This window comes from Solenopsis invicta, chromosome 16 (assembly GCF_016802725.1).
Source record: "Solenopsis invicta isolate M01_SB chromosome 16, UNIL_Sinv_3.0, whole genome shotgun sequence".
Classification (NCBI taxonomy): Eukaryota; Metazoa; Arthropoda; class Insecta; order Hymenoptera; family Formicidae; genus Solenopsis; species Solenopsis invicta.
The window spans coordinates 21,278,039-21,294,333 of NC_052679.1; the positions used below are offsets into that span (position 1 = coordinate 21,278,039).

General features: G+C 33.2%; 1 protein-coding gene across 7 annotated transcripts in view; it reads right to left on the reverse strand.

The window, feature by feature from the left end:
• Nucleotides 1–7,539: 7,539 nt before the first annotated feature.
• The window catches only part of LOC105193215 (segmentation protein cap'n'collar), a 112,206-nt gene continuing 103,450 nt past the window's right edge, over nt 7,540–16,295 (reverse strand). For all 7 annotated transcript variants that reach the window (XM_011157583.3, XM_011157582.3, XM_011157584.3 and 4 more), the window contains exons 8-13: nt 11,421–11,709; nt 10,990–11,138; nt 10,719–10,895; nt 10,535–10,633; nt 10,068–10,432; nt 7,540–9,931 (exon numbers count right to left, since the gene is read on the reverse strand). In XM_011157583.3, the coding sequence (XP_011155885.1) occupies nt 9,764–9,931; nt 10,068–10,432; nt 10,535–10,633; nt 10,719–10,895; nt 10,990–11,138; nt 11,421–11,709 (1,247 nt within the window). In that variant the 3' untranslated portion in view covers nt 7,540–9,763. The remainder of the gene's footprint in view (nt 9,932–10,067; nt 10,433–10,534; nt 10,634–10,718; nt 10,896–10,989; nt 11,139–11,420; nt 11,710–16,295) is intronic.

Genomic DNA, 16,295 nt, shown 5'->3' on the forward strand with positions numbered 1-16,295 from the left:
TTCAAAAATTGTAAAATAATGCATAATTGTAATTAGTAAAATAGAATCTTATATGTAAAACAGTAAATACAGATTAAGCTATAAGAATAAGATCTGTTAAAAAACTATTAAAAAGTTTTTTTTAAAGGAGATTTTTCTAGCATTAAGAGGATTGTAATCTTAAATCTAGCCTCTCATGTTTATTCAATATTTCTCTACATTCTCAAATGTTTAAAAAAGTATTGAATATTTAAAACTGTTCGTAAAATATTTGTAGATTATTCGAGAATATTTATAAAAATTTATAGTTTTATTCAAAATGGGACATCGCACGTTCTCTGCCAGTTCATAGAACGTTCTTAGAATAAATATTCTAAGGGAATATTTATATAAATTATTCACAGAATATTTCATGCTGTATGGGATATACACATTCTGAGATAAATATTCACTGGAGCAATTAAAATATTTCTTATCTATAAATCAAAAAATCAATTTTCTAAGTAATAACCTAGCTTAAAGTAAAAATATGTAAGACGGTATATGATGCATATTTTCGTGTTAAGTCACATGAGAGTTAAGATTATCTTAATACATTATCATAATACACAAAAAGTATCATGTGTCACAAGCTTAATACAGTTTTTTAGTTTCCACCAATTCAGTAAGAATAAGATCCGTTTCTTTAAACTAAATTTTCCGCACAGTTTTTTTTTCTTCTTCTAGTCTAATGCAAAAACTAAAAGAATGAACCGTGCAAGAAATTAAATTAAAAAGAACAAGCTTAATGATTTGTCAAATCGACGTCAAATTAATGTCAAATCGATAAATTGATGTTAAATCGATTATTTCATTTTATTAAAACTATATCATATTGATATCATTTTGATCTTGAATCAAGATTTTACGTACAAACAAATGTACAGAGTTACAAAATTAAAATTGAAAATAGCAGTAATAGAAGTGGCTCATCTCTATCATTCATCTCCTATTGTTTAAAACAACTCGAAAATAAATCAAAATTTAATCGAACATTAAATTTTTTACTCTTACCAACGTAGTAATTTTGATCGAGGTAATTTGGATATTCAAGATATCGTTTCGACATCATTTCGATATTATCTTTCTCACTAGGTAATACTACTAATGAGAGTTACACTTTCAATTAAACATACTATAAAACTTTTACAATTTTATTGTTATGTCCGCGATTTTTTTCCTTCGCTTATGGTGTCAATGTAGAGTCAAACTTGCCGAAGTGGCTCGGTGCGTCCGGCACAAAGATCGCAAAGGTCTTGTATGTAGTAGAAAATATAATAAAGTAAATAAGTCTATGCCGAACATCGGCGGGCGAGAGCAGTGCGAAACGCGAAATAATCGGCTCGAAATACAAGCTCACATATTAGACTAAACAATTTGGGGACCGGACATGGTCCGGCGAATCTACGAGACAGGCGGAATAAACCAACACCATATTAACCATATATGGAAATCATGACCCAGAAAATTTTACTCCACTTCCTGACGACACTAATACCGTTTGATCAATCATAAGACAAAAAAGAATCGGTATGCGAATTAGAGATGTCTTAATTCGATTTGGTTGATCTAATGGAGGATTAAAAATTATTTGATCCACCCACCATTGCTAATATAAAAAGGCCTGCACAGAGCATGGAGCTCACTTTTTTTGTCATTTTTTTCCTCAATCAACCAGTAATCACGTTCGAAATTAAAACTTGGAACTTAGGCTCCAGCCTGATAGTTATAATAATTCGTACTTAGCAAAATCTCAGACCTTTACCGCGAATGCATCAAAGATAGCAGCCTGCAACCAAGTTCAACCAACCGTCCACAGCCTCGGCGCCCAGGTCAATAGCCTACCTGCTGTATAAGGCTCTCGCAATCTTTCCTAAATCCGACTCTGACAATAATCAGTAAGTTGACTGAGCCATTTGCTTTATTTTTGCAAACAACTCTACCTTTCTCTCTGTCGTCGACCCTTTGGAAAGAGTCACGTTATTTATGATTAACTATTCTTCTCTCCGAATTTAAATTTTGTTTTAATTTTTATCTTGTTATTTCCAACCTGATTTTCAATCTGAGAAATGGGATTTTATCCTCAAACGCTAAACAACATGAAATAATTTTAGTGGACAAAAGAATTTCTCCACCGCAACGCAAGCATGAATCGCGAGCAACCGCGAAACGGCGCCAAAATCGACGAAACAGGCAAGCGCGTAAGCAAACCATTGAACATCTACAATTAGTTCAAAAATCGATTTCCTTCCCCCGAATTCCCTTCAAGAAAAAAAATAAATACTTCACTATTTCTAAGAATTTCCTATTTAGATAATTAATATGATAATAAGCAATTAAACTAGATCTACCAACATCTGTCGTTTGTTAACCTCCGACCACTATTACTACCTTATTAAAAATAGAAACTTGATAACGATAATCCTAATGACACCTATGTATTCCACACACACATACACACACGCACATAAAAATTACTACTTATTCATTATTTTTAAAATAATGAATTAATTAAGTAAGTTTATACTATATTAGTAATAAAATTACGGTTAATTATAAATTACGATCTAAACTTATGCATCATACGACAAATATGATGCATAAGTGCATTTTGATCGTAAGAAAACGTTAAATAATAATTTTATAAAAAATCGCTACAGAAATATAAAGCTCATCTGAGATGAAAATGGAAAAATAGTTCAAACGCCTGAAGGAATTTTATGCGAATAAATGGATAACAATGATAAAAGTTTTATTATAAAATTTATCATATGCTTTATCGTCAACGAATCTTCACTCCGTAACATAAAAATATATAAAATATATAAGTTTTTCCCTCAGAAAATGTCACATTAAAATTTGTTCAAACACTCTCATTGAACTCCAACAAATCGTCAGCAATTGAAAGTGGCAAGTTATTTGTGTGCGTATTGCTAGATGTGCGAAAAGACTTAAACTATAGAAAGATAATGATGAAACAATTTCATTTTAGAGAGCATTATACCATGATGCAGCACTGCAACAATAAAAACTACCCAAAAGAAAACTAACGAAAATGTGGTAAAATTTGTTATTGCAAGTGATTGTTTACTTTCTTTGTCAGACAGTTCTGATGACAAATTGCAATACATTTATGTAATGCAGAAAAAGGAGATACCACGAATGAAACATTATGTTACAAAGATTGTGATCATTATGCTGAAGAATTGGTAAAATATTATTTATTAAAAATATTAAATCTAATATAAAAGCTATTTGTTATTTTATCAATTATTTTTTAGCTTATAAGTAATTTTTTATCATATAAATTGTTTTTGTTTTAAAAAAATTTTAAACTTTTAGGAAGAACATGTGAGCATGTTATTGATTTATTTGAACAGAGCGAATATTGTCCAAAGAGAATTTGCGGAAGAAAAAAGAAAACAGCTAAAGAACACATATTAGGTTTCTTATAGTATATAATCATGTTTTAATTTTTTAATAACTTTTTAAATATATTAAACAGTTTATTAAATGTTGTTGATAAAAAATATATGTTTTTTAACATATACAGGTTTACTGCAAATAAAACAGTAATAAGAAGTGTTGCAGAACGTTTTGACATGCAAATTGCTGCAGTATACCTTATTATCAAAAGAGTTACAAATTTCTTAGTAGATTTGGCTCCATCAATAATTCGATTTCCTGCTGCAGAGCAAGAATGTTCTCAAGAAAAAACTCAAGAATTTCAAAATATATGCAACATTGATGGAATTGTGGGATGTATAGATGGAACATATATTCCGATTAGAACATCTGGTAAAAAAATTCGTCATACGTATGTAAAGACACGACGAAACTGCATTTACTTTGCAAGACATAAGTGATGCAAAAAAAAATTTATAAATTGTTTTACTAGTAAATTTCATGATGCTCGTGTATATAAGTTATTCGTCTTTTAGTAATTTTTTCTATAAAATTAATTGGCGTAAGTAGTTTTTCTTTAATTAATTTTTAATAATTTATTTATAGCGATTATTTGTAAAATTGACTGTTGCTATGGCTTTCTACGTCAAAAAATGTTTTTTCATGCTCCAATCCTATTTTCTATGATTATTTTTTGAAACATGCTAGTTAATATTAGACCTTAACAGATTTAATTTTATTTATACTGTAAAAAGTCGCAATAAAATTTCTGTTCTCTTCGTCAATTTTTCAAAAATTGTAATATAATTGTATATTTATTAAACAATTAAATAATACGGAAAAAGGAAAAAGGGGGGAGTATTTTGGGTTGTATAGGTATTACGACCACAAAAAAGATAATTTTTGATATATTTTACTAATATTATTAAACACATAAATGTTGAAATAAATTAATTGTCCTTATTGTATGATACAAGACAATAGTTTGTTTTTTGTTTCTAGCAACCAATTTTTAAGTTCGTACGATTAACTTTCGCATACGAAAGTAGCATTTTTGTATATAATATAATCAGTCAATCACAGTCAAAAAACTATCATTTTTGTATGCGTCAGTTATTTACATGTATTTAGATTAAAGCTTAAAAAAATAAGGCTGTAGTAGTCCACATCAATACAGCTGCAATAACGAAACATTTATTCGAAATTGAATCAAAATCGCATTATTTTTGAGTCGATAATTCATCGAAAGGTGTGACATAAATCCATCGAAATCGATGAGTATTTTGATTAGTTTTTGATCAATGTTTCCGATGTCGATTTGGCATTGCTACAATATTATTAAATATTAAATAATATTCTTAAATATTATTTAATAAAAAATGATTATATGTCCATTTTGATAATATTATATGAACATTATATGAAAAGTAAAGACGCTAAATTTCTGACGGAAATTATTGTTTATTGCATCACTAATTTAAATAAATTATAATTTGGCCAATGCGGAACAGATTTCTGTTCTAAAGAAAAAACGCGCTTCGATAAAGGCAGCGTGCAGTAAAACTTATATCGAGTCGATGATAGAGCTATCGAAAGAGATAATCGCGAATTTAAAAGAACGCAAGAAAAAATTAATGACATATCGGTTAGAGTATGATGGGCCTTATTGCATACTATCCGACTTAAGATCTATTTCCGATGAGAAGACGAAGAATCGCATATTGTTCGAAGAAATGTATTTTGAATTTACGGCCAATATAAGATGTCTCATCTTAAATTCACACTCGAACAATACAATAACAAATATGCCCTCGGCCGCGGAGAGTGAAGATAATTATTATGTGCAGTTGCCGAAATTAGATTTACTTTATCTAAATTTTCGGGAAAATATAAAGACTGGTTCCCTCTTTACGACACGTTCAATTCGGTAATAAATATTAATTAAAGTTTAAACAAAATACAAAAATTTCAATATCTAAAATCGTCTGTGACGGAAGATGCGTCAAATGTAATAAAATCGTTAGAATTATCAAATCAAAATTATATAGGATATCGTGGAATCTGTTGACTCCAAGATATGATAATAAGCGGGCGATTGTTCAAACACAGCGTGCGTTATTTGAATTGCCAAGCATTGTTACGGAAAACGTTGGTGATTTGCGACGAATTTGCCGAGAGAGCAATAAAGCATATTCGCGCGTTAAACGTTTTACAACGCCCTACCGACCCGTAAGACGACATAATTGTCAATTTGTTAGTCGCAAAATTAGACGTAACCACTTCACGGGAATGGCAGAATTCTCAAACGAGCACATCATTGCCCACGTTGAATCAATTATTGAAATTTTTTAATCACAGATATCAAATATTGAAGGCAACATTAAAAATATATCTGCGCATTCGCGATTGCAGGTTTTTACAAAGCAGCAATCGACTCATGTGACGGCTATAACTTGTTCGTGCGGTTATTGCAAAGAAAACCATATAATTTATTACTGTCAAAAATTTCTCAGATTGCTCAGCGGATCGCAGAGATTCAAAAATTAAAATTATGTACAAATTGTCTGCGATCGGCTAAACATTCATCAAACATTTGTAACTCCGGACCGTGCAAAAAATGTGGAAACAAACATAATACATTGTTCCAATATAGCGCGAAAGAAGAAGAATTTAACGGTTTCTAAACGGGCGTCTGTCAAATCATCTCAAGGTTCTTCGCATGAGACCAAGGTCTCAACACATTTGTCGACTGCTCTTAGTTCTTTTGTTTTGCATTTATATGTATGTACATACAATTCATTATATGTATATATTAAACTAAAACATTTATCGATCAACTCGTCAAGTAATAGCTACAACCGAATATTAAAACCGAAGGTTACATTAACAAAATTAAAGAAAGAAAACTGCGAGTAGCAACGCATTATTTCAGGCAGCGTATAATTAAACATAAAATAGAAAAAGGCTCTAAAGAAGTATATCAATATAATATTATGAATAAATGCCGTAAGAGCCTGAAATAATGCGTCGCTACTCTCAGTTTTTTTTTCTTTAAGTTTGCTAATGTAACCTTCGGTTTTAATATTGTTACTAAGCTTAAGACTTGGATTAATTTTCATTCAAAATCTACTGAAGATGATCCAAACCAGAGAATCGAAACGTCTAATAATTGTTTGTCAATTAAATTAAATGAATTCTCACACGAACATCCTGTGTTGGCTCTTACGGCATTTATTCATAATATTGATATACTTCTAGTTTATATTTGCATGATTGTTTTCTCAATTTTGTTTCATAAAATTTTTATTAAATGTTTTGGAGATGTTAACGTGTGATACGTCTGTAGGCCTATTCTCTAACTTCATAACGACAATTCGATATCATTACAGCGTCGTTGCGAAGATATTATACATGGTAGAAAAGCTGCGCAACGATACGTAACGATATCCCTAGCTGTCGTTAGATGTTACAGAATACGAAAAGGGGAGTTCTTGAGATGTATATCACCAATTTTAATAAAATTTTATGGGTGTGCAGTATTCACTCACACTTTTACAGTAGTAAAGCCGTTCGTTGCAAAACTTAGGCATTCTTGAAAAAATATCGATTAAATATTTTCAGCATCTCTTAGTACCGTTACAAAAAATTAATTGTCGATTAAGCGATGTAGAGTAGGGCGTTAAGACGTCGACTGGTACACTTGGGATCCCAAGTTCGATCCTAGTGGTTGACTTTTTTTTAATCTTATATTTTTTAATTGTTATATATAATTTTTAAACCCCTTTTAATTATTTAATATAAAATGTTATTTAAAAAAGTCAAGGAATATAAAAATGCTCTTTATTATTAATTAAATGAAAATTTACGACTGTTTTAAGAACGTCAAAATAAATGTTTCAATAAATCGTTATACTTACCACGGTCTCCGAGTAAAACGGTTTTGTTATTATCTGTACGAGAGTACTAACATTCATTTATCGAACGAGAGCAATGGAAGGTTAAAACATGTCTTATAAATATTGTTTGCTATTTAAAAAGTTATAGCAACATATTACCCTTATTATTATAGGTATTAATTAGATATAACAGGTATTAATTAGATAAATACAAGCAAGATACGATACTTTCCCCAGAGGTTTTTATTCAGCTTTATTTATACAATATAGAAATTTAATGACAGAAGGAGATCTTCATTGCAAAGTAGATGGATTTGCAAGTTTGCACGAATCCAAATTGTTTTGTACAATAGACGAACAGAGTTCTTATAAATTAATATTATCTTTTACAATGATTTGCCCAGATCTCCGCTCGCTAAGTACAATATGTAAAAGGCATCCTACACCCAATAGTATGAGTACAATTGCGTATGTTAATAAGGAGCTGATTATTAGTAATTACTGACATAAACTGCATTTTCATTCGTTTTTTAACATTATAACATATATTTTATCATACTCTTTGTGTATATGTATTTATATATACACGTACATATACATATAAATACATACATTTATTTCATATATATATATATATATTTATATATAATATTTATAGAAAATTATACTAGCTACATTAATATATACATAAAAAGGCAAATGTGAAATACCTGAACATTTCTCATTTCTTTATTTTATAAAAATATGTTTTTATTATGTTTGTTCGTATTTCAATGAATGCTATTCTTAATATATTGTAACATTACAGCGCGTCGCAGTACAAGTGTATATTCACATACTTGTATTATTTACTATATTATTTGTAATATACATTACAATGCATTTTGTGTTTGTGATCTACCTGAATGGAGTGAAATTTAAAGTATTATCCGTTTAAGCTGCTTTCAATACGGAACACAAAATGGAGATTAGTTACTGCAAATTTGTTATATCCTATGAATGCCTCAATCATTTGCCTTTTATCGCTTTCCACTCTACTTTATCCACAATTAAATGCAATTACAATTTTTGCATTATATATTCATGACACTACCGCTTCTGGAACCGTAAGCGTTTCAAATCATGTGTATTCTCTAGCTTCAATAACACAACAAAGTCTGTTTAATAATATATACGCGGGTGATTAACATTTTATTAGCATTGTCACATGCGCACGATGTACTCAGTGCCATAGCGTTCCTTTCGCGATAAGTTTATAAGAGTGTCATAATTTTGGCAATTAAATGTATCACTATAATGTACTCAATCAACTGGAATAATAATCGTAAAAATCACTGGAGAGGTACGTTCAACACAATCGTCATGCTTTTATACCTATGAAATTTTCTTCCGAATATATAATTCAGTTTATATATCATAAACAAAAAATATAACTCATAAAAACAATTATATCAAAACTCGATAAGATTTGTTTCGTGAATGTAAACAAAAATAAATGTATATCACTGTACGTTTATATTAAGAAGATAACAAGTAATTTTACGCTTAAAGCAGGAAGAATTGGAATAAGAGATTAATTCAGATTTGTTTCAATTATGGTGACACAACAATTCTCGTGCATGATTCCACAATATGATAACCATCTTACTATATTTTCTTACTATTTACGTATATTAATAGTTGTAATCTTCTTTTAATGCTATAGACATCGTGATTTGTTTAGGCAATCACAGAGAAATTCGCATACTATAACACATATCATTATGTTTTCACAAGTAATATTATGTGTCGCTCTATAAGGCCAGTATAAACTTTTGAAACATATTTTAAGACCCTCTATTGATGTAGCTTAAATAAAGCATAGGAAATTTATAAAGCTAACCGGTTTTATTTTATTATAATTGGTCTTATTAAAGACAGTCACAACAGACAAAGTACATTATATACAAACAAATACAATGATACCCGCAATGCTCTCCTTTCTGTAATATAAAAATCATTGATTTATGAAAATGAAAAGAAAATATATGAAGTTATGATTTTTGAGGGTGAAAATGTATTAATACGGGTAGTCAAAGTAACTGAAAATTGTAGCATCACCCATGCACATAAAAACCTCATTATTAGGACAATTAAATCCTACTTTTTTCCTGCTATCTCCCTAAATGTATTAAAAAGTCATCTGTCAGAAATCGCGTAATCGCGATTCGTAAGCAAGTATTCTTGACAAATTTCGTTGTTTATTCGGACACAGTGCAAGGTGTGTCAAGTCTAATAAGACCATGAACTCTACTCTTCCGAATTATACGCAATAAATCTAATAACGCGTACGATATTCGCTCCCCAGCACCGTGTTCGCTTTCATTGCGCTTTGGACGCGCTGCGCCAAGAAAAACAGAAGTTTTTCAATAATCAATCACATTGGCATACGATCCCTCAATAGTTCATTCCTTGTGCTCGGGATCGGGTTTGGTCTTCGGCTCCATCGAAGACTGTCGTGACTGGTGCGGATTCGTCTGATTTCTGGGAACTAACAAAACGTTCCCATCTGCAGACTGTTGAAGACTATACTCGTACGGATGATACTGATTACCATCCGGATCCCGCAAAGACTAAAATATAATTTATTAAATATTATAGAGTTTCTTTTTTATCGTCTTTAATTTTATATAGTCAAAGATTAAAGTAAATAAATTACTACTTAAATTACATACAATTGCAAAAAATGCAATCGTTAATAATACTAACCTGAAAAACATGACGGTAAAGTTGGCTAAATTTGTCTTTCACCCGCTGTCTCTCGAGAAGCATAAACTCGCGCTCGCGAATAAGCCTCATCTTACGATCTCGCATCTCTTTCACTTCGTCAGCTAGACTTATGATTTGATCCAATTTGCGTTTGCGGCAATTCTGTGCGGCAACCTTATTTTTGCCTCGTCTTCTAATATCGCGTATTAAAGACAGTTGGGCCTCGCTGAGATCATATTTACTGAGACGTTCGTTAAACTCGTCCATGGGAAGGTTGATGATGTCACTGACTGAAATCGGTACACTCAATGCTCTTGCTCTCTTCTCATCTCTCGTTAGATGTTCCTCTGCGTCGTTTTTGCGGACTGAAATTTATGTTTTGTACAAATGAATATTTAATATTGATAATTCTAGATAGAAAATCCAGAGAGAAAATAAACTATCAAAAATGTTGAAAAGATAATTACCTTTCTTGTCACGGGAAACGGGACGTTGAAGAGATCCTGAACTTTCGGCAGGTAAATGATAGGTGTGATTATGATGAACGTGTTCTATTACAGATCGTCCTAAAAATAAATATTATTTAAAATTATTTATTTATTCCTAACAAGGTCTGTAATATATTTTATACCTATATATAGTTCTTCTTACCGGATTGATGACGACTGAAATCCACGCTACAACTATATTTAATTTCTGGCTGTGGCCCGGTCGCACCCTCGATTGGTCCAGAATATGTATTTCCCGGTGCACCTGCACCAACTGTATGCGTATCATAGTCATATTTCATTGGAGTGGTTGGATGTGCGGTAGTCCCTAAAGGTGAGCCTAGTTTGAAAGTTGTTTAATGATTAAAACTCTGTTACATCGTCTTATAACGACTTGCAAAACTGCAATTATAAGGTTACTTCTAAATACTAACAAGTGCTTTGTTCCTGGAAATATCGCTTAGCGAACATTTGATGTTTCTTCTGTGCGACTGGTGGTACCGCTCGTTCCGTTTGGCATCTCGGCGAGCCGGCATTTCTCGCAGACACTGAATAGCTGCAATCGTATGGCATGCGATATTTGCTGTAACACAATCAAAAAGATCATTGATAAATGTTGCAGTACACTACACACTAAATTTGTCTCACAATCAGTTACAATCGTAAAATCTTGAAAATGAGGCAGCCAACATTATTTCATGACTTAAATAAAGAGACTATTGTGCTTTAATCGAATATGACATTTCTTACATTTTATTTCTCGATTATTCATGACTAATCAAAGAAGACATTCATTATCGTTTTTTTTTTATTTTTTTATTTCTGTAATCTTTGTCAAGAATGACGCATTTCTGACATTAATTACCTCGCGTAATCCATAGTGTAATGAGAGTCTGCCTGAGTATGACTGGAATTTGAACCAGTTTCCATCCATTCGCCATCCGATAGAGATGGTACGCGTTCGCTACCCATACTACTGACAGCACTATCACTTGACGCATCCATCCTCTCATCGGCTACACCAGGTAAAGTCGTAACACTCGTAACCGTCGAAGTTGTGCCGCCAGTCGGCTGGACACCCGATAAGGCCGCTGCACCAGTAGGTCCGGATGCATTGTTGCTACCATTATCCAACATGCGCATGGTGTACATGCCTGAAACACAATGAAAATATAATAAATTAGAGAATTTTATATTATACAAATAATATAGGAACATGGCTTACAATAATGACGGTTAACACGGTTTCAATATACAGCGCAAGTATTAAGTCCTTTTAGACCTGATATAGTCATTTCTTATCTCTACGAGCGTAGCTTTGTCTACAATCCTAAAAGCATGTGCATACCGAAGTAGGCCGTCGTCTATATTTCGCGTAAAATTTTTCGAGGACGTTCTTTCGGTACAAACATCGTGTTTGCGCCAAGTTTAACTACAAAAAGCGTTTTACCGACGAACGAATGCAATTTCTGATATGTCGGTATTCGGGCCTTTCGATAGCAAACACTTCTTCGCAAACATGACATTTGCTACAACCGGTTTTTGCACGGACGACTATTTACAACATGCGCAAGTTTTACGACTACTAGTACACTATCTGCGGAATACTCTTCGTTTAATGTAGGAATAGGAAAAAAAACGTAAAACTTATCACAACTTAGTAGAGTGGCTCACTATTGATCAGAAGAAATCATTTTCTAATACTTGTTTATTTTGCAATGCATATAAACAATTTTTATTTATTACTTAGATAATTATATATATATATATATATATATATATATATATATATATATATGTATGTATATATATACACATATATATATTTTTTATTAGAATACATATAATTAAACAGATTTTACATAAAGGAGATTACGTAAAGGAGAACTTACGGAAATTTGATGATTCAAGATAATTAAAAATGTAAAAGATATATCATTGATCAAACACGTCTATTAATATCAATCGGATTTAAAGTCCACGCCGATTGTGTGAGATAAGACTGACAAGAAAAAGGTGTGCAAACATATAGGGAAGACACATTGGCAAATCCTGTTATCAGCAGATTATCAATGTTGCAAACAATGTTGCACTAGTTGCAAGAAATAAACTGCTCTTCACTGACCTATGAACAGTTATTTTGAAACAGACGATCGATTTGTCTCATTTTACATGCGTATATAAAGTTCTATCATTTCTGTAAGCAAATATCGACTGATAATGTATATAACAAAGTTGTGTTAGTCTCGTATAGAATTATTTTCGTAAATTATTGTCGGTAGAGTCAGTTAAAAACACACAGATATGTCATCTCTCAACAGTTGAAAATTATTACTTTCCGAATATAGCTTTCAGGTTTTACGAAGAATATTGTAAATATCATTTATTAAATTTTAATTCTATTTATAAATTGTACCGCGACAACGCGGCTATTCTTATATTATAGAAATACTGTTTTCATGAAGTGAACCTGATAATCGAAGACCACTCTAACTTTATCTTATTTTCTTCATAAACAATCTAAACTTCTTTTACAATTCAATTCACACACAATTCGATGCTGCTTATTGTCATTCACAATACGCGCGATTATGGATAAATTAAATATCTCGTTAGTCATTGTCAATTAACACTGGAAAAAAAATATTTTTTGTAAGTTAAAAAATATTTACACTTAAAAGCCACTTATTTATACGGCTTGTAAGAAAGACAAGGTCATCTGAGAAATTCTTCATTTCCGTATTAGTAGACGTGCCCCTTCTCAATACGAAACGGAATACGGTGTCTAGAGTACAATGCGGCTGATACAACGTTCGCAGAAGCAGTCACCGAGTACCATCGAAATGTACGTGACTAGTTTCAGGTTTTCAAGTCGTCGTTATTATCAACTAGTTACGAGAAAGCAAATGCGCCACATTCTTTTCAACTTGCTGCTCTGAGCATTGCATGATTAATCTTACATATTTATTTCATATTTGATTCATATCCGTTTCTAAAAATATTTATATAAACAAATTAAAATATAAGCGCTCGCAATTTCACTACGAGATATATTGTGGTATGTAATATATGTAAAATATCAGGAAATTTTGAAGTCTGTTCTCTCTTATTGAATAATGAATTTAAGAACGACCCCAATCGGCCTAATAAAATTCCATATCGCGAGTGTTACGAAATGCTATTTATTATTGATTACCAAATATTATGATAGATCGTTCTTATCATGCTTTCAAATGATAGATGTTAGCAAGAGATACTACTCTCATTTCCGTCTTTTGTAAATAAGGTGATAAGAGTGATCTTCCTAGAATTATATTTGCGCTACATTAAAAATTTTTATCAATATTTATTATTTTATTTCTTCTTTTTTCCCCTTTTCAATTAACTTTATTGCACATATTCAGATCCAGATTTCCATTTGTTACAACGCTTATTAATATTACGCGGATTTTATATAAATTAGCACTTTATACTCTCTAGTATTCTCTACCGTTTATACTTTTTATTAAAAAAGATGCTCTTTAGAGAAGATAATTCTATTCAATAATTCATCACGTTGTATTTTATTCTATTCATACTATTTCTATTTTTTGTTTGGTTTTTTTTTTTAAATAAATCCGTTATACTACGTCGCAAATTATAAAGTATTATTTCATATTACTCTTAGTCAATTTACAACTAGCTCGAATGCACATATGTATCAGGTACCGAATTATCATGACTCAGCATGACACAGACGATACTGTTATCACGTCGTCAAGCGTTGCTTCTCAAGGATCAGCCGCGCATTTGATTCAATTCGCCGCATTATGTAACGCGTATTTTTATTCAAACCAAACTCATTAGAATTGGACTGATTCTAATTTCATTATTCCCCAAGATGATTTCATTAGCGGCGCGGCACGAGTCAATCGCGTTGTCATATAGGTCGGCGTATCGCACCGATGACGCAGATCGTATGATCGGCTAATGTAAATACATATGTACATCGTCTGCTATCTTTTTCATAAGGCACCGATTGAGAGACGCTATCCGCTATTTCTTTCTTTTTTTTATATATTTCCTGGTCGCGCGAGTCAGGGTCGATAAACACGCGACGCGATCGCGGGCATGGAAATTCGAGTGACATTGCAATTTTCATGTTTTATTTCTACTGGCCGGATATTGTGAGTGAACGTTACGTCGCAGATAAGCGGTAGGGAAATACATGAGAAATGCTCTTCGAAAGTCATATTGTCGATATCGTTTTTTTTTTCTCCAAGTTTTTCCTTATCAGACGCGCGTTTGGCACTTAACATTATCTTTCTGGCAGCTGTGAGAGATTCATAAAGATGTCATCCCAGTCAGCAGGCTATTTTTTCTAAATTTAAAAAAACGTTTTTAAAAAAACATTGCTGATTAGAATGTTAAAAAACAAATAAATAAATAAATGATCCTGACTTGAGTTCGAAGTGAAATAGCATGATGGAAAGTGATGGACGTCATAAGTTCGATTTTTCATTATTTAGTTAACTTATGGTTAAATCTAATCTGATGCCTAACCCAATATAGGCTTCACCTGTTACGATGCCAGAGGTAAAACTCATTAGGTAAAACATCAGTTTAAGTTTAGCTTAGGTTAATTAAATAATAAAAAAAGAAGCCATAAAGAGTGAAAATACACCGTGCAACGAAATTACCTACTTGGAATATATACAATAACTCCCATCGTCGCCATTCAAGCTCATCGAGGAGCTTGACGGTTTCGCGAAGAGTCCCGATTCGATAAATCCTCTTCGCTCTCGCTTTTCCTAATACAGCGGCGAAATAATAAGTGTTCACGTCGCACCTAGCTAGCCTCGTCGTCGAATGTTAGGGGAGCATTCGTCAGAGAGTCTCGAGAGTCGTCTCGCCGTCGTGCAAACCGCTTCTCGCAAAGTCTACAAGATCCCCACGCGCCGCCGGGATCTTCGTGGAACCTCCTGACGAAGTTCACGTGGACGTGATCGAGGAGCTCTTAGAGTCTCCGCGGCGAAGCGTTTAGCACCTCCGCTACGCCAGATGTTCCTTTCTCTCTTTCACAATAGTCACCCGGAGGGTACGTGCACTACCTCGGGCTCTGCCTCGCGCGCTAGTGCATATTAATTATGGCCAGCTAATGGAAGCTAACGCGCGCTCGCCGCGTCTCGGCTAACAAAATCAACACACTCCACCTGAGATCCTCGCGGTGCAACGTGACCGCGCGTACTCCGGCGGGAACTACCGTACGTACGCGGTAGTTCGCTCACCAAGGATCAAGTGGCCGGGGAGACAGACGAGACAAAAAAAAAAAAAAAACGCTAACGATGCTGTTACGCATATACGTCGTGTGTTGAAACGACGGGGAAAAAAAATCTCGCGCTAATTCACGGAAGAAGCGTGGACACGACACAGCCGCGGAGCGACGGTGCGACAGTGCGAGCGCCGAATCTACGACTGATAATGCCACTATCGAACGTTACGTTTCGCGATAACACCAAACTCCGAAACGTGCCGCAAACTGCGTCAGATCACACACAAAGAGAGAGAGAGAGAGAGAGAGAGAGTTGACAGAACTGCAGCTATCGCGTACTGCTCTCACGAAACGGTTTCGAGCGATGTGACGAATGGAAAAGCCCCAGGAGAGTGCGTCGCGAGTCGTCACACACGCCGGTGACCGTCGTGATCGCGGTGATCCCACACACACACCGCGCGCACGCCGAACTTCGTTCTCGCCAGGTCC